Source organism: Ipomoea triloba, chromosome 4 (genome assembly GCF_003576645.1).
Source record: "Ipomoea triloba cultivar NCNSP0323 chromosome 4, ASM357664v1".
In the NCBI taxonomy this organism is placed as follows: Eukaryota; Viridiplantae; Streptophyta; class Magnoliopsida; order Solanales; family Convolvulaceae; genus Ipomoea; species Ipomoea triloba.
Genome location: NC_044919.1, coordinates 34,162,028 through 34,180,243, shown reverse-complemented (window position 1 = coordinate 34,180,243; position 18,216 = coordinate 34,162,028). Strand labels below are relative to the sequence as shown.

At 37.2% G+C, this 18,216-nt stretch overlaps 3 protein-coding genes, 1 non-coding gene and 1 pseudogene across 8 annotated transcripts in view; 3 read left to right on the top strand and 2 right to left on the bottom strand.

The window, feature by feature from the left end:
• LOC116014995 (flagellar radial spoke protein 5) lies at positions 1-3,637 on the top strand. 2 transcript variants are annotated; one of them, XM_031254975.1, is made up of 9 exons: positions 1-365; positions 1,440-1,524; positions 1,616-1,732; positions 1,933-1,997; positions 2,069-2,157; positions 2,259-2,338; positions 2,585-2,696; positions 3,012-3,131; positions 3,233-3,637. In XM_031254975.1, exons 1-9 carry the CDS (start codon positions 26-28, stop codon positions 3,413-3,415), a joined length of 1,191 nt encoding a protein of 396 aa, XP_031110835.1. In that variant the 5' UTR covers positions 1-25; the 3' UTR covers positions 3,416-3,637. The 2 variants fall into 2 exon arrangements, with proteins under 2 accessions (XP_031110835.1, XP_031110836.1); XM_031254976.1 differs by lacking the exon at positions 1-365 and adding an exon at positions 607-991.
• A 432-nt stretch (positions 3,638-4,069) lies between these two features.
• LOC116014833 lies at positions 4,070-5,027 on the bottom strand (annotated as a pseudogene).
• A 730-nt stretch (positions 5,028-5,757) lies between these two features.
• On the top strand, positions 5,758-5,830 carry TRNAR-UCU. The gene has a single exon. It is a non-coding gene; the product is annotated as a tRNA-Arg (tRNA).
• Positions 5,831-7,691: 1,861 nt separating this feature from the next.
• LOC116015174 (60S acidic ribosomal protein P2A-like) lies at positions 7,692-9,193 on the top strand. 2 transcript variants are annotated; one of them, XM_031255202.1, is made up of 3 exons: positions 7,692-7,790; positions 7,908-8,032; positions 8,735-9,193. In XM_031255202.1, the coding sequence occupies exons 2-3, from the start codon at positions 7,945-7,947 to the stop codon at positions 8,986-8,988; spliced, it is 342 nt and encodes a 113-aa protein (XP_031111062.1). In that variant the 5' UTR covers positions 7,692-7,790; positions 7,908-7,944; the 3' UTR covers positions 8,989-9,193. The 2 variants fall into 2 exon arrangements, with proteins under 2 accessions (XP_031111062.1, XP_031111061.1); XM_031255201.1 differs by having other exon boundaries at positions 7,698-7,790; positions 7,928-8,032.
• Positions 9,194-9,693: 500 nt separating this feature from the next.
• Positions 9,694-18,216, bottom strand: part of LOC116016906 (peptidyl-prolyl cis-trans isomerase CYP71) — a 10,240-nt gene continuing 1,717 nt past the window's right edge. For 2 of the 3 annotated variants that reach the window (XM_031257356.1, XM_031257355.1), the window contains 13 exons: positions 17,854-17,939; positions 17,526-17,614; positions 16,768-17,007; positions 16,540-16,661; positions 15,876-15,951; positions 14,763-14,870; positions 14,494-14,670; positions 14,109-14,326; positions 13,865-13,997; positions 13,090-13,313; positions 12,549-12,702; positions 10,602-10,828; positions 9,694-10,031 (listed from right to left, as the gene is read on the bottom strand). In XM_031257356.1, coding sequence (XP_031113216.1) covers positions 10,745-10,828; positions 12,549-12,702; positions 13,090-13,313; positions 13,865-13,997; positions 14,109-14,326; positions 14,494-14,670; positions 14,763-14,870; positions 15,876-15,951; positions 16,540-16,661; positions 16,768-17,007; positions 17,526-17,614; positions 17,854-17,939 — 1,711 coding nt within the window. In that variant the 3' untranslated portion in view covers positions 9,694-10,031; positions 10,602-10,744. Of the gene's footprint in view, positions 10,035-10,601; positions 10,829-12,548; positions 12,703-13,089; positions 13,314-13,864; positions 13,998-14,108; positions 14,327-14,493; positions 14,671-14,762; positions 14,871-15,875; positions 15,952-16,539; positions 16,662-16,767; positions 17,008-17,525; positions 17,615-17,853; positions 17,940-18,216 lie in introns of all 3 variants that reach the window. The other variant, XM_031257357.1, reaches the window with a different exon arrangement.

Below are 18,216 nucleotides of genomic sequence, written 5' to 3'. Positions count from 1 at the left end.
AAAAAAAAAAAAAAAAAAAAGTAAAATGGCAGCAACTGGATTTTGTTTGCGGCACTCAATTTCCAATCTTCCTCCCAATAACATCTCCTTGAACTGCTCTAGAAATGGCGGGCTGCGGCGGCGGCCAGGTGGATGGAAGAATCCGAGAGGAGCGGTGGTGGTGAGGTGCTGCACGGCGGCGGTGGAGGAGAAGAACCGGACGGTGACGCTGAAGAACGGCAATGATTCTCTGGATATATGTAGAATCCTGAATGGTATGTGGCAGACTAGCGGTGGCTGGGGCAGAATCGACAGAAACGACGCCGTTCAGGCTATGCTCAATCACGCCGACGCCGGTCTCACCACTTTCGACATGGCCGACCACTGTACTCTTCTCTCTCTGCATTTTTACACATTTTTAATTTCTGTTCTTTTTTCCTTTTTCTTTGAAACATTTTCGAATGGATCAGAGTCAGGGGCAAAATCGTCAAATAGCTAAATTTAGCTCTAGATAGTATTTGGGGGAGAAGAGATAAAAGTGAAGAGAATTATGGTTAAAGTAGACATATTCCTTGTGTACACTCGCATTTGACATGTCTACTAAGTTGGAATTATAGTGATTTATATCCTCCCACGCGGGCCCTTGGAGGGAGGAGAAGATAAGATATATAAACTACACGTAAATGGAAATTAGGAGTGCACAACTTTTTAGCAATGGCCGAGTGCTTGCACTGTCCTTTTAGCCAATTCACATTCAACACAGTGAAGACAAAGTCTTTTAGATTGAGAGAAGCAAGAAAGGTACCAGAAGGGGCGTTTTGTTGCTTGTTGACTGAGGATAAGCGGCGGAGTGTTGTTAAGAATGGCAAAGATTCATTAGACATCTGCAGGGTTGTCAATGGCATGTGGCAAACTAGTGGTGGGTGGGGAAGAATCCAGCAAGATAGTGCGGTTGATGCCATGCTTCAATATGCCGATGCTGGACTCAACACTTTTGACTTGGCTGATATATGTACATCTTTCTTTTTCTTTGTTGTTTTTGGTGACATGGAAACCGTCATAGGTGTGTACTAGTTAAATCACGCCGTGTGGCCCTAGCTAGCAAAAGATGAGGTAAACCAAGAAGGTTAATAGGCCTTCTGAAACCAGTTTAGGAGGTAAACCAGCTTAAGTTGCGTATAGTTGACTTGCTGAAACTAAGAAGGCCAATAGACTATTGGGAGTCGAATTTAGAATCTTGGGGTTATCGAGCCAACAACTCGACCAACTTGGTTGGGGTTGCCCCAATATATGTACATCTTTAAAATTTGGAACTCATGTCAATGTTCCAGCTGTGCTTCCTTTGTTTGTTTAATTTTACCTAGATGAATGGCTATCGATTTTACTTCTAAATGATGCCTGCAAGTTCAATGGTTTCTTGGTACATAGCCTAATACTGGTAATGATGGTGTGTATTGCAGATGGACCTGCAGAAGATCTTTATGGCATCTTCATCAACAAAGTACGCCGAGAGCGACCCCCAGAATATTTGGAAACTGTCAGAGGGTGAGTTAAAGAAACGTATTTTGCATTGAATAGAATCTTGTATGTTTTCATGGAAGCAATTCGAATTCACTGTTCTTATCCTGTGATTCAGTCTTACCAAATGGGTGCCACCACCAGTGAAGATGACCGGCAGCTTTGTCAAACAGAACATTGATGTTTCGAGGAAAAGGATGGATGTTGCATCTCTGGACATGCTTCAGTTTCATTGGTAATGAACATTTTTACTCTTCTTCGTATCGGTGACTAAATCCCGGCTGTCTCAAGTCTCTTTTCAGTTTTCCTAATATGTTATCAGGGTTGAGGAAACAAATAGCATTCTTTTATCAGTCTTGTCTAATCCAAGAGAGTTCGTAATAAGCAGGCCATTTAGTTTAAGATTTTAATTTTAGCTCATTCAACTTGTACCAGGTGGGACTACTCTAATCCCGGGTACCTAGATGCATTGAAGCATCTAACTGATCTTAAAGAAGCAGGTTAGCTGTTTAATAGCCTTGCGGAACTCAAGCTTTTCCATTCTTAGATTTGATAGTTTTCTAGTGTACAGGTAAGATCAAGACTGTTGCTTTGACTAACTTTGACACGGAGAGGTTGCAGATAATTTTGGAAAATGACATCCCAATTGTTAGCAATCAGGTTATATAAATTATACCAATTGGTTTTTTTTCATAGCATTTTTTTTTTCAATATTTTGGCATCCCTTGCTTATCTCAGGGTAATATTGGTTATTTCTCTAGGTTCAACATTCTATTGTTGACATGCGTCCTCAACAGAAAATGGCAGAGCTTTGTCAACTATCTGGAGTTAAACTTATAACGTACGTCTCTCTCTTTCTATCCCTTTTAAGAAATGTGTAACATGCCTGCAACTGCTTAGTTTTTTCTGTAAAATTGTGATTTTGACTTGTTTGGTTGGTTGGTCAAGGAGATGTTATGTTTTGGAATGTTGGATTGACCTCGAGCTACTGTTATTGCTTACTAGTCAATCTTGTCGTGTGTTAGATTGTATTATGTAGTCCCACTTCATTTCCTACTTACGCGTCTTTAGCTTTCCATCCGTGCAGGTATGGGACTGTAATGGGAGGGTTATTATCGGAGAAATTCCTTGATACCAACTTAATGATTCCATTTGCTGGTCCTCAATTGAACACTCCCTCGCTGCAGAAGTACAAAAGGGTAAATCTGTTTTAGGAAGCACTGCTTATTGCTAGGTAGCAACCAGGATAACCGAAAACAAAATATTGATAGGAAGAATAAGGAGGGGCCGGTAAATTGGCCTAAGGAATTGTAAAGCTGTCGTTTTATAGTTTTATTGCTATGTTTTAAACTGCTCCTCACTAAACATTCCCTGTCCTTTTCACTGGAAAACTCAACAACAAAAAATTGTTTGTTTGGGGAATTGGCAGGCAAAAGTTTCTTTTCTCTCGACTTTTATGAACATCTGAATGAATTTCGTTGCTTCTGGAGCAATAAAATCGAACAATTTTGCAGATGGTTGATGCTTGGGGAGGATGGAGCCTCTTCCAAGAGCTGCTTCAGACACTGAAAGCAGTAGCTAACAAACACGGGGTCTCCATTTCAACGGTCGCTGTGAAATACATTCTAGATCAGGTTTCAATCCCGATTCTTAGTCTCTTTCTCAACAAAGTACATTATGTCTTTAAGTTCCTATAACGCTTTGTTCGTTCCTTGCTGTGCTATAACCATTGCAGCCAGCCGTGGCAGGATCAATGGTAGGCGTTAGGCTTGGCCTGTCGGAACATATAAAGGATTCAAACGATGTTTTCTCTCTTGTCCTGGACGAAGAAGATGTGGATCGTATCCAAGATGTCACGAGGAAGGGCAGAGATCTTCAGAAAGTAATCGGGGACTGTGGAGACGAATACAGACGTTAGTAGAGGTATCAGAAATTATATTTTGGCACAACATATTGTCTTCATGAACAAATGTTCTGTGGCAGATACCTTCACATATTGAGTTACAAGCCATTGTTGTTCTGTCAAGGATTGTAGATTTGTAACCTACAAAACTATAGTATAAAATAGATGTACTTTGCCACCTATATATATTTCAAGAGAGTTAGTAAAATGGGAGCAACTCCAGCCAAATTAGTCATACTAATTAACTTGGTAACTATAAGACTACACATTTCACTCCTAATGAGAGAAGCTTATTGATTCTTTTGTCATATTCCCGACAAGATTCCTAATAAAATTTTTTGTCATATTCCTTACAAAATTTTTGGTTATATTTCTTTCAAAATGTCATATTCCTTGCAAAATGTTTTTTTTTTTTGTTGTCAAACAAAATATTTATGTTGCTGATTGCACTTAGAGCAATCTCATTAAGAGTTTTTGTTCAGTTTTTTAGAAAGAAAGAATTAGTAATTGGTTTTTATTTAATGAGAAAGGTTGTTTTTAAGGTAATTTTTTCTCTGCAAATGATGTGATTTTTGGGTGGGGTACACTTTTAGGGGAAGGGGAAGGGGAAGGGAAAAAGTTGTGCATATTGTTGTCCATGTGTAGCAATATTCACTTACAAAAGATGCGTGCAATAAATAGTCTTTTTTCCTTATTTTTTCTTTTTCTCACTTCATGACCCGTAAAAACTTCACACAAAATTTTAACAAATGAGATTGCTTTTACGGAAACATAAAAGAAGTGCATAGCTGCCCGCCCTTCCCACACAAATTGGCAACAGAAGCTGCCCTTTCCACTTCTCAGGAAAAAGGACATATACAAATGGGATTAAAAAAGAAGGGAAAATCGCACTTTTGGTCCTTCAAATGTTGCCCGATCTGCAATGTGGTCCTCCTAAGTCAATTTTAGTTAATTGGGTCCTTAATAGTTTTAAACCTTAGTCAATGTTGTCCTCCGGTCAGATTTGACCCTAACTAGTGTTAAAACCATGGACAATTTGGTAATTTCACAGCCCACTAAATTTTACCCCCAATCTCCTCCTGGAATGAGCTCTCGCCGCACCGCTTGTCCTGGTTGAAACCACGCCGGAAAATTCATATCTCTTCCCCTCCTCCGCTCTGGAGCTTCTCTGTTCGTACGCGAATCCGGATCTTCGCAGTTTGACACAAATCAGCTACATCCAAATATTTGCGGAAGATCCGCCTGGATAATCTTCGGCATCTTTTCAGCTGGGCGCAACGGATTTCTTCGTCGGATGAACGGAGCTGATCTTGTTTGGTAGGTTTTTCAGGCGAATCGAAAGCGCGATCGAAGGAGTCGGACTTGATAGGTTGGGCGAACAGAGGCACAAGGAAGCCATTGGAGATGAGCTCATCAGCATGAAAGAGCGTCAATGAAGATTCGACACCGGAAAGTCAAAATTGCTAAAATCCGAGAGGCTAACACTAAAGAATCTCTGAGAAGGGGGGAGTGTAGGATCCATTTCAATGAAGCAAGATTCATCGGAGCCCCAGAAAGAGCCTTCCGGGTTCACTGACCAGGTGTGAGAGAAGCTCTCAATGGAGAGAGATTGAGAGGAGGTTTCCATGGCTTTGAGATTTTAAGTTTCATATTATTATTAACTTCATCACCATTACCACCCATTTTTACTCCAAAATCTGAACATGAAATTGGGGGTAAATTATGCGTAGGTCAAATTGGAAAAGCTAATGCAGGAGGAAGCTAAGGAGAATTTCTACACCGATCACCAAACTGGAAGTTTAATCCCTATTTCATGAATTGAGAATTCCAAATTATTTGCAGAAGGGATACAATACAAAGTAAAAAGGCAAAGAGGTGAGAGATTCTATGTACAGAATAAGGCAGAAGCATCATTTTTTTTCATTATTTACAGAGCAAGTAGCATGCAAATGGTGAGAACCCAAGATGCAAAATAACAAAGGCATAGTTGGAATTAGCCGTTCACCTGCAACGCAACGCTGCCGTCAACCTCTGATGTCGCCGTGGGAGTTTCTGCGGTCGCCGGTCTGTTGCTCGATCCAGGATGAAGGAGGAGATTGGGGGTAAAATTTAGTGGACTGTGAAATTACCAAATTGTCCATGGTTTTAACACTAGTTAGAGCCAAATCTGACCGGAGGACAACATTGACTAAGGTTTAAAACTATTAAGGACCCAATTAACTAAAATTGACTTAGGGGGATCACATTGCAGATCGGGCAACATTTGAGGGACCAAAAGTGCGATTTTCCCAAAAGAAGAATTAAACAAGGGTATCTCGTTATGAATATAATCGTTAAAATGGGCCAGTAAAATACAAGCGCCCATGGCCTAATGGATAAGGCGCTTGACTTCTAATCAAGCGATTGTGGGTTCGAGTCCCACTGGGCGTGTATTCCGTTTTTATTTTTACTAACTGGCGAGCTAAACCATGGCCACCCACTTGAGTCAATTACCAAATTGGGACACCAAAATGCATATACAAAAGAATAATACTATTTTCTTTCTTAGTTCACATGTGATAATTAAAACTCTTTATTTGTAGTTGGTGTTTATAAATTTGTTAATCTCACCCTAAATTTAAAAATTAATCTACTTAATAATCAAATAAAAAAAATGCTACATCAAAATATAAATGTTAAGAGATAAAATTTAAGAAGAGCGCGTAACATTATTACTTTATATAAAATTACAAGTTGACATCTGGTTGATTCAAGAACCATCATACTAGCAATTCATGTTGTCTAGTCAATAATGTTTTATACAATAAATCAGGACAGTTCTAATAAAAATAAATCTAGTCAATAATGTTTTCAAGTAATTCCTACATAAATAATAGTTGTCCAAAAAAATTGTTTCAAAATATAAATATTATTTTTTAAAATACATCTAAAATTTCACTTAAAAACTGACATGCGTTGTGCACATTTATATGCAAAATTATCAATCAAGTAATTGTCTCACAATCACCTGGATCTTCTATATGAAAATTAACATTTAACAATTTTTCTTTGGCAACATCCTTTTGTTCATCTATTTGAAGTTCTTTTGCTCAATTTTATAATTATTGTAAAATTTCAAGTTTTCAATATTTATAAAATGAACCCTATCATTTCTCCCTTATTTTTCAACAATTTTTAGATATTGATCTACCTAGATGGATGGATCAAATTAGTCATCACTTGTTTACCTCAAAGCATGTCCTCACATGAACCCTCCCTTATATGTGTGTGAGAGAGAGCCACTCTCCACATAAGAACTATGGACAAATATGAGAGCATGCACGTGAGAGGGAGAATCATTCTCCCTATGAGAATTGTAGACAAATATGAGCTTTCTATATAATACACATAACAATTGAAAATAAGAGCATCTTCAAGAGTTAGATTATTTGGAAGATTTTCCAATGATAAGTAGGAAAGAGATAGAATATGAAAGGTAGAAGAAGAAGAAAAAAAACGTTTGGAGAAAAAAAAAAACATTTACGCGACCAGTTGGGCGTTGTATGTATGCCTAACGTGCATATGCAACAACTAAATCTACTTCTTTTCCCTATTATACGAATCTCACAAAAAAATATATAACTTTTTAAAGAAAATAAAAAAAAAACATATAAAAGTAAGGATTGATTTGAACTATATATCAAAGTTCCATTAGTGGTCGAAGATTTTATAAAAAAAAAAAAATACGGGTCATTCTATAATTATTATAAACTTGTAAGTTTATAATATTTATAAAACTAAACACGTTTATAATTTCTTTATTTTCTTAGCAACCGTCAATTTTTGATATACCCAAATGGATAAATCATATTAATCCACACTTTTTACCTAAGCATTTGTTTTCTTTTTATTTTTTAATAAAGTTTAACTTTACTAATGTCTAAGCTTTTATTACATTTTGAAGCAATTGGTTTATGAGGGGTAAAATTAAGGGTGTGTAGCATGTTACATTATTTTAAAAGTAATGTTACAAATTCTTCATGTATTTTACTTACAAATTTCATTCTTAATGTGTCATCATGTAATTAGTAGTTAAATTTATTTATTAGTTTTTTTTTTACAATAAATTTATTTATTAGTTAGTCGTGAATTATTATTAAAAAAAATTTAGAGGTAAATATCAGGAATGAATTTTTTTCCCTTATTTGAATACATAAAAAGAAAATCTAAAACTTTTCAGAAAAAAAAAAAATCTAAATAACTTTCGTTTACTTAAATCTGGCGCTGGGGCTAAACCCTAGGTATATATATATATGTATATATATTACCTTCCCATTCCTTCAGAGAAACCCTAGCAGTGAAGAGCGGCCTCCCATTCCCAGAGCTACTCTGCTTCTCTCATCCTCCAGAGGTGCCTTTTTCACCCTTTCTCTGCTATATACATGATTTTTTTTATATGTATCTTGTTGGATCTGTATCCGTAGGAATAACATAGCTGGTTTATTGCGAGAATCTGAAATTTTCTCAGTTTTATTTCTGTGAAATCAGGAACAGCGAAAGGAAAAATGAAGGTGATCGCCGCTTACTTGTTGGCCGTCTTGGGTGGCAACGCCTGCCCCTCCGCTGATGACCTCAAGCACATCCTCTCATCAGGTACACTCGTCTCTGCATTTTAGTATTCATTGATTTGCTATAAGGTTTGTGTGCTTAGTTTATTAGATGTGGAAATCTTCGTTCTTTCTTGTATTTTGAACTCGGTAGTTTCTTATAGAATGTAGCTTTGCCTGTATTTTTTACTTGTAGGTACTAGTAGATGATAAACTGATTTACAATTCCTCTCTAAGTTTAGCCAAAGTGGAATATTTGAATTCATGAGATGATTGTTGTAGTACTGTAAGTAGATGGGATCAAATATTAACCCTATTTGTCCTCTTGTGATTTCAATAGGAATGTACATATCTAAAGATGCAATTTTAGTAGTTGTTTGAAGTGTGTTGAACTTGTTTGTCTGTATTATTCAGTTATGTTTCAAGTGTTTATGTGGTATGTATTGTAGAAGTTTTAGGGAAAACATTTCAGTGTATTACTAATAGTCCATATGTTAGAGGACATGACAACTTATAACTGAGTTGATGCAACTGAAAAAAAGGCTATATGTAGTTTGTCTGGTTAGTGTTGCACATTATACTCATTTGGTATCTGTGGGATATTGATCAAATCTTCACTTGAATGTCAACTTATAACTGAGTTAATGCAACTGAAAAAAAGGCTATATGTAGTTTATGTCTGGTTAGTGTTGCACATTACCTATTTGGTATCTGCGCGTTGTTGAAATCTTCGCTTGAATGTCTGCAGTTGGTGCTGACTGTGATGCCGATAGAATCGACCTACTCTTGTCCCAAGTGGAGGGAAAAGACATCACCGAGCTGATTGCAGCTGGAAGGGAAAAGCTGGCTTCAGTACCTTCTGGTGGCGGCGCTGTGGCGGTTGCTGCACCTGCTTCCGGTGGTGGTGCTGCTGCTCCAGCTGCTGAGGAGAAGAAAGAGGAGAAGAAAGTTGAAGAGAAAGAGGAGTCTGATGATGATATGGGTTTCAGTCTTTTTGATTAGTTTGGTGCAATGTTTTGCTTATTTTAAGAGTCTGTCCTTGAGTTTTCTTGTAGGATTGCCATATGGATTCTGTTTTCTTATGAGTTCAATTTAGAAAACAAATTGAAGATGCTTACATACGTGGTGGTATTCAGTATTTTTTAACTTTGAAATTTTTCTAATTGCTATTTTAGATATTGTATCAATGCATTTTTGCCAAGCTCTACTATCTGGTTTTCATGTCATGTTGATTACTTTGTGATTTTAGTTGACCTTATAGAAATGTAATATTATCTTATATGAATTACGAGTGTATTTTAACATCTTTTCAAAAAACAGTATGTTAACAATTTATATATATGAAGTATAAAGGGCAAAATAATATGATAATATGTTTATTTTATGGAATGTAATATAGATAATAGGTTTATTTTATTAAAGTGCAATAATATTCACTACTAAATTAAAAAAAAAATTACATTCCATATGATAATTATAAAATTTGTTCTTACTTGTTTATCTAACGTACCACAACTAACAAGTAGAGATTAATTCAGTAAAGATGAATTCTAACGATTGAAGAGTAAAAAGATAAATCTTACAATTACCATATTATTTAGAGACAAAAAGTATAATCGTATCTTGATAGAAAGTGCAATTTTTTCACAAAAGTAATATATGCAACATGTTGGTTTGTTTTGCTCCTTTCAAGAGAAGTTGGTGTCGTAGATAACAAAGAAATGGCAAATATATTTTTTATCAAATTCTGTTATTTAGACACCAAATACATAGCCACATGCCAAATTACCAGTAACATAGAATCAATTCTGGTAGTCAATTAGAAACAAAAGGGTTGGAGAGATAATCAGCTCCATAAATTACTCCTGTTACATTGTACATCTCATAATGGCAATGAGGCTTGAAATGTTCATATTAGACAAGTCAAAAGAGTAATCTCCAGGAATCCAAATTCCTCAAAACTGTTAATGAGTTCTCGGCTCAGATTTCTATCACAACATATGCATCATCTCAAAGGCGAGTTTTTGAATGAGCTTCATCACAAACTACTGGAACAGAAAACAAAAAGAAGAATTAAATATATCTCATCAAAACCTAAAGCTCAGAAACAAAAAGAAGAAGATTTGAAGGTAACGGGGGAGGAGATTAAGTTCAATTCGAATAGGGGCAGATCGATTCCGATGTGCATACATAGCCTCCTTTCTATGTTGGATTTGGCAACATTTGAGGTTAACTACAAGATTGCAGCCAATTTAAATTTGCCAAAAGTCGTAATCACTAGTATGATTTTGTTGTTTCTAAACATAAGCTATACAAATATCATTGTTAGACTCAGCAGATATATGCTATATAAAAAACCAAAGAGTTAACCTTTTATAATCCCTACAAACCCTAGAGTAGTTGGGATTGGATCCCACAAATCATCAAAAATCCTAAAGAGAGACCAAAAATAGACGATGATGACGAAAAAAGCGGAAAATGGAGAAACAGTGTATGTCTTTATGAAGTAAAATGTAAATGACCGTAAGGCTACTTGTAATAGGCAAAGGTGGTGAGATGATAGGAAAGATTGAACTTGAAAAGGGAAGTAAATTTCAACAACAAAAGAAGCATACCATGACATTGAATTATTCAGTACTAGTATATATGCTCTGAAGCCACTTCACCAAGGACAACAATTCGCATATGGAGAAACAAGTTGCTGCAACAAGAACCCATCTGACAGTAGTCATGAAATGGCTGCAGTTTAGAACTACTGTTAAGACTTTGGAACAGTCACATTTAATATCTTAACATCTTGATATGGCTTGTCATTTTTGTCCACCTTCACTTTCTCTATGGCCTGCAATACATCACAATAAAGATGTCTTAAGGTGAAGTCTCCACTTGATGAAAGATTTTAATGATAAAGATAGAAGGTCAATTGGCTTTTTTGGTTGGTACTTGGAACATAACTACCCATTTTATTTAACAAAAGCCAGATAATTGCGTAAACATTTATAGACTACCCAGTCTACCCATCCATAACAATATGATGCAGAGATGAAATGTGTTAAACAATAGAATAGCAAACTACGTATTTGTATATATGTTCTATGTGTAAATGTACAGGAGAGTAGAGCTATATATACTAGTGTAGAACTAACCCTAGCCACATGTTACTAACACTAAAACCTAGGGCTAAGAGTAAATATCTCAACTAACCCTTATATCTCTAACAACCCCCCTCAAGTTGGAGCATAGATTTCAACATGCCCAACTTGTTACATATGTGTCACATGAACCATAAGACTCCAAACCTAGAACTATAAGTCTTGAACCTTCGAACCATGCTGTGCCAAGTCAGTCCACAATACACCTTGTCCGCACCAACAAAGCTTCCACAAAGCTACAAACCAGGCCAAACACCACAACCGCAGCGCACCTGCCTCTCACACCCCACACCCTTATCACCGCTGCTCAACACCGCAGCGCACCAGCCTTTCACTCCACAAACCCTTATAACCGCTGCCTACCACCAGTGTTTCCCCGTTTTCTTGTTGCGTGCACATAAACTGGTTCCTCCTGAACCATTCTTCAGTCGTCGGCCTTCCACAATAGCCGCGACATATGCCAGGTCCACACCACCCCTGGCACCTGTGCTGCCCATCACTGCAACACCCCTGGACTGCCCCCAACTCTCACACCTTGGCACCACTCCAAATATGATACTAACATCATATTCAATTAACTCAAATAATCCAGGAAAAATACGATAAACCAAACATAAACTTTCAAGACTTATTGACCCGATAAACCAAACCACTCAAAACAAACAACCTACTGCAACCTACTGTCTCATTATTTATTAGCTCCATCAGACACCATCAGACCGCCTGCACCATCCCTTCCATTGCCTTCACCATAAACCGCCGGCCACGACCAACTCCACACCGCTGGAAACCTTCGCCAGCTACCACTACTGCCGCTGCCAGAACCATTCTGCTGCGCTGGAAAACCAAAGCACCTCCTAAGGAGATCTGGAAAACCAAACACCTCCTACGCAGATCCAGTAACAGAAGTACGCAGATAGCGACAGACCTGGGAGATCACCGGAGAACTCTTGAACAAAACCTCTCACTCTCCACCCAGGTAGAACCCCTTCTTCACGGCGAGATCGCCGGTGGACTCGCCGTCGCAAATGGTCGCCGGAAACACACTCACGCGCCGGCGCGTGAGTCGGCGAGCAGGATGTGGCGGTGGCGCGTGGCTGCTCCGGTGGCGTCGCGACACCTCGGCGAAGGGTCGCCGCCTTCTTCCGAGCACAACCCAGCCCCTCACCATCGCCGGTGCTCTGATACCATGTTAAATAATAGAATAGCAAAACAAAGTATATTCGTATATCTGTTCAATGTGTAAATGTACAGGAGAATAGAGCTATATATACTAGTGTAGAACTAACCCTAGCCACATGTTACTAACACTAAAACCTAGGGCTAAGAGTAAATATCTCAACTAACCCTTATATCTCTAACAAAATGAATTGAGAACAGAAGCATTATTAGCCAGTATTAAACTGTTACCTGAACAACGTCCATCCCTTTCAGAACTCTGCCAAAAACTGTGTGCTTATTGTCCAACCATGGAGTGGCAACTGTGGTAATGAAAAATTGAGAGCCATTGGTGTTTGGCCCAGCATTAGCCATTGAGACTGTGAAGGGCCTGTCATGTCGCAAGCTGCAGGGACCAGAAGAATTGCTCGTTTAGAGTAATTTCTATCAATAAAGCATTTAGAAAGAAATGTATTAACCAGCAAAAGTATAGGAGAATAAGAACCATTATCCTGCCTTCCTACTTATTCTTCTTGAGGTTACATGAAATTTCAGTTGAATAGTGCAGAGTATGTAAAACATTAAGAGGGTGCATAATGTAATTAATGCTTACAACTAAGTTAACAATATTAATCATAAAAATGCCCATAGCCATTTGGGGAAAAAATCACAATGATCAAATGATGTCTTTAAAGGACTAAATGATTTGTGATGAAATGTAGGCTTTGCTGGCAGTATATTTATGACAACATTTTCCACAAAAGTAAAGTGTGTATGCTCTACTACGACCAACCTTTTGTGAAACTCATCTTCAAACTCCCTTCCCCAAATTGATTGTCCACCAGTGCCATCTCCTAGTGGATCTCCTGTTTGTACCATAAAGTTTCTGATGACCCGGTGAAATATCAAATTGTCATAATATCCATTCCTGCAATGTGTTGTAAAGTTCTCCACTGTTTTGGGGCACTCTTCAGGGTATAGCTTCATATGAATGTCACCCATTGTGGTGTGCAGGATCTAAGACACAACAAAAGAAATAAAGCAGAAAAGGGAAAACAGGGGATCAGTTATCACTTATAAAGTAATACTTCTACCAGATCAGGCAAAAAAAGGCAAGCAGGGAACCAAAAGGCATAATGAAGAACTGAAAAAATAAATAGGCACACCCTTTCAAGGCTGTTATAAAATAATATAAAACTCATGTTAGATGACTATCTAAATGATGACATATTTGAACCAATAAATGAGTGCAAAAGATGGTAAAAAGAATGACTCTAACAAAAAGCTGTTCAGAGGAATCAGATATGTTTAACTATCCCGGCACCAACTTCCACCCACTGGAGAAAGCACTTTGTTTCCCATTTTGGTTGAATATGTGCTAGTTCATAATTAACTAGTCATTCACTAATCAAATAATTGATCAAGAGAAAACGGAAAGAAAAGTACCAGAGTAAGACACAGACTACAGCTTACTCAGTTAACTTTTAGCTCAATATCTATACATCTCTTACCCACACCCCCACACAAAAAATAGAAATGGAAAATTGGAAAAAAGAAAATTTACATACCACATTATCAGGAAGGGATGTTGTGACAGCCTTTCCAATGTCTGATACAGCCAGAAGTTCCTCAGCAGGAGGCTTTTCATTAAACACATCTCGTCCTTTACTTGTATCATCAGGTTCTTCAGGTTCTCTCCGACTGTGAACATCACAATATATTTAGGATCAAAATATTTGCTGATACAAATAGCAAAAATAAAGAATACATCATTATTCTTCTTACTTAGCTGCCTCATAAAGATTACATTACCTGAACAAATAGATTCTGTGTTTCTTGAAAGCACAGCAGAGGAGAGTGGGATCCATCAGAGGCTCCTTGCTTTCATTGGCATTTGCTGCTGCAGCAGGAAGTTTTCGCAATTTTTTGCTACTTCGATCACCTTGATACAAGGCAATTCTTAAAAATCTATCATTGCTCTCCACCTTGCCAAGAATTCGAGCAACCTTGTTGGTATGCAGATTTACTATCTGCCATACAATTTGAAGATAATGGTGAGATTTAAATAACAATCATTAGAAGTATATCACTTTTTAAAGTAATTTAATGCAAGTATTAATACAATAGCATCCAGAAAAAATTTCATTAGTAAATATTGCATACTTTATTCACCAGTAAAAACACATTTGCGTCTTACTTTAATCCCAAGGAGTGTTGCATATATAATAAAGTTCGAACTTTCATCAAAAACAGCATTAGGTTGTGGTGCATTTTCAGTTTTCTCAAATTCTCTCTCTACAGCCATTCTTCGTCCAAAATCAATAGCTTCCAGTCGGTACAAAGGTACATCACTTCTTTGGAGATCTTGTGCTACCTAGAAGAGGCAAAAATTTTAGTTTTATAACAATTGATAGTTTGACACCATTTTACAGAAAAGTTATTAAGTATTTAAGCGGATAAGTTTACCTCAAGAGATTCATCATAAACACGCCTTAATTTACCCGTTCTAAACCAAAATACACGGATTCTGCGATCAGGTGAAGTGATGGAAAATTGCTTACCATCTGGGCTAACCTGAAAATCATAAAAGACACGATGGTTAAATGTGGTATGAAAGTTGTTGAAATAACTTGGATTCTTGGAATATGTTTCAACTTCCATCCTTCGTGTTTTGTAAGTCCCATTCAGTGTTCTATGAGTTTAAGAGTCATCTACATCAATGTTTTAAAAGGCTAAGGCATGCCTTGAGGCGTTTTGTATTTTGAGGCGAGGCGTAAGCCTCAAATATATATATATATAATAGGAGAATGGTTATAGTCAGTAGCTTGATTAACCTACAAATGAAAGCCACTAATCACACTGCCAGCATAACATTAAAAAACATTTTTTTAGAAAAGGCTAGGTGTCACACACCCACACTCTATATGCAGTACACCCATATTATTTATATATATACACACACAGAGGGCGCTGGAGGTCGCCGGAAACTGTAGGTCGCCGTAGCCTTGACGTCACAGCTGCTTTAGGTCGCGTCGCAAGAGTTGAGTCTCGTCCCACTTCGCAAGTCAAAGTGTGACTCGCCTCAAGAAAACGCCTCAGAAAGCCTTGAGGCATATATGAAGCGTACGCTTCATACGGCTGAGGCGTAAGCCTCTAATTCAGCCAAAGAGGCGTAAGCCTCAGTGCGTACCTGCTAAGCCTCACTCTGAGGCGAGCCTCAAGGCGGGCCTCAAAAAAGCCTTTTTAAACCTTGATCTACATAGGTCCATAGGGGTAGACTATGAGTCATTGTTTGCCTATATATATCTATGCTATGTTTCAATAAGAAAAAGAGGAAGAGAGCACGGTGAATAAAAAAGAAGAAGATAATTTCCTGTTATTCAGCAAAAGAAACCACATTCTCCTACTAAAAGAAGTGATGAAGTTTCTAAACCAAATCAATTAAGAATTAACTATTTCAGATACAAATATATAAAAATTTGATGATAATACAATGTAACTACCATGTTAAAATATTAATCATAGACAAATAGATAAATAAATAAATAAAATTCTACCAGATACAGGTTCATATATTACCTCAATGGAAGATATATTAGTCTTGCATTTCACAAATTCAAAAAGATTGGTATCGCTTTTCAATTTGAAGTTCACCCTGTGCATAATGTAAAGAAGAAAGTTTTAGTGAGGACAACAGTGGGCAAGGTAAGTAAAGAATCATGCAGACTCAGATATGGGTAATTAAGAACTTACACTTTACTAGTTCGAGAATTTTTTTTAGGTACAATAAACAGAATACACAATCAATTGGTGGATCATAGTTATTGTTTTATTAAACAATGTTTTGCAGGAAAAGTAGAAAACGAGAAGAATGGAGCTCAGCAACCTTATTTGGCTAAGAAGTTGGTAAAGGGAAACAGAAATAGAATGGACAGCATTTGCAACGCTTTCAATATGGAGGATGTAAGACACTTCAAAAAGGGGAATGATAAGTATCAGAATCCCTTGTCTCCCCCAACCAAGCATGTTTATAGTTTAAATCAAGTATTAGATTGAAAGAACTATTCCGAATATATATTACTCTAGATCTATCTTTAAGTTTTCCTAGGAAAGAAAGTACACACACGCGTTCAAAGAGAGAATTAAGGACCCTTAGATATAGTAGTTCTGCTGACTATGATTCACAGATTTACTACAGCCTCTCAAGTAGACATATAATAGATATCAGTAAGACAATACATACACTTCTTCGGGAAACTGAAGTGTAGTAGGACTCCAGTACTCAATGATTCCTTTCTCATCGGCAGAAATCACAGTATCAAAAATATGATTGTATTTCATGACTTTAACTGGGGCCAAGTGTACCTGAGTAGAAATGAGAGATGGAAGTATCAGAGTATGTTTCATAGTATTATAGAAGTACAAAAGAACTAACAGCATGAAATTTGATGTTCCACGTGCGATGAAGTACCTCTCTAGATTGGATAGGATCATTTGAACCAGATCGTGCATCATATATGTGCACAAAAGGGGAGTTACAATCACTAATAGCCAACTTTGCTTTGACATCCCCTTGTTTGTAAACCCATTCTACAGAGCCAGGTACAAATGAAAGACGTATCATTGCCATCATGTCATAGTTGACTACATCATATATCTTTACAGATCGATCATTTGAAATTGTACAACAGAGCATTCCATCAGTGCTTACCTATATAGAAGAAACATGCCAAGGTGATAGGTGCTCTTAACACTCATACTGATGAAGGATTTCACATAGTACGTAATTCAGGGCAAGGGCATCCGTCAATCATATGTAGACTAACATTTTTTTACGGACATGGACAACTGAAGCCAAAACACTTCTAAAGAAACTAGGTTGAACATCAGGTCAGCCACATCAACACAGACATGTTGTACCACTTAAGTTTTTTTAAGGCTTATTCTGTTCTAGTTCCTTTCTTTTTTTCTTCTAGCTGGAGGGCAGTCAAGGGGTGGGGTTGTTGGGGGAAGCATTCAAGGGTGTAGAGGCTATAAATCAGTGCATAAAATAAACAAATTCAACCCCTCGCCACACCGAACAACTTAAAAGAGAATGGTAAAAGCGAGGTGTGACAAATTGAACATAAGATGTAAAAGAGGAAGATCATTGACAATGTCATTCCAATCAATTACACACAATATATCAACCAGGAATGGATAAAAATGCAAACAAATAAAGGAACTTACAGAAAGGCCTTCAATTGGACCAAGATGGGATCTAAAATGTTTTGCAAACTCAACACCAGCAGGTTTTTTCTTCCAAAACTTTATGTGTCCTGAAGAGAAGAATAAAGAGAATAAAATACAAAAATGAAACCTAAAGACAATATCAATGCCCCCTCAGGCCTCAACCAAATAAGAAAATAATGTGTCAATTTGTAACAAGATGAAAGGATATAACATAATGTGCCATACTGAGACACAGAACTATATTATTTATGACTGGCTCAAATAATAGTTCAATAAAGAGGTAAGATGGTCTCTATTGATATGTACAACATGCATTTGATCTTACCATCAGCACTCCCAGTGATAAAAAAATCTGCAGATGATACAGCAACATGTGTAACCACATCTCGATGCATGTAGCTTTTCTCATACCTGCAAAGGATTGAGTGTGATTATGAAGTCAGTTCTATTGTGACATCAAGAATTACCCAACAGCATAAAAGATATTATGAAAATCAAAAGGTGACCCCTCCTTCAGAAGGCATCAGGAAACCATGCAAGATGGAAAAAAGGGTTTAGGCTCCACTAAGGAATTTGTAACAAGAGGAAAAAAAATTTGCATATATTAATGAAACATTGATACAACAGTCTTTCCACCAACTCAAAATATTGTTTTGTTTTGTTTTTTTTTTTTTTTTTTTGGGGTGGG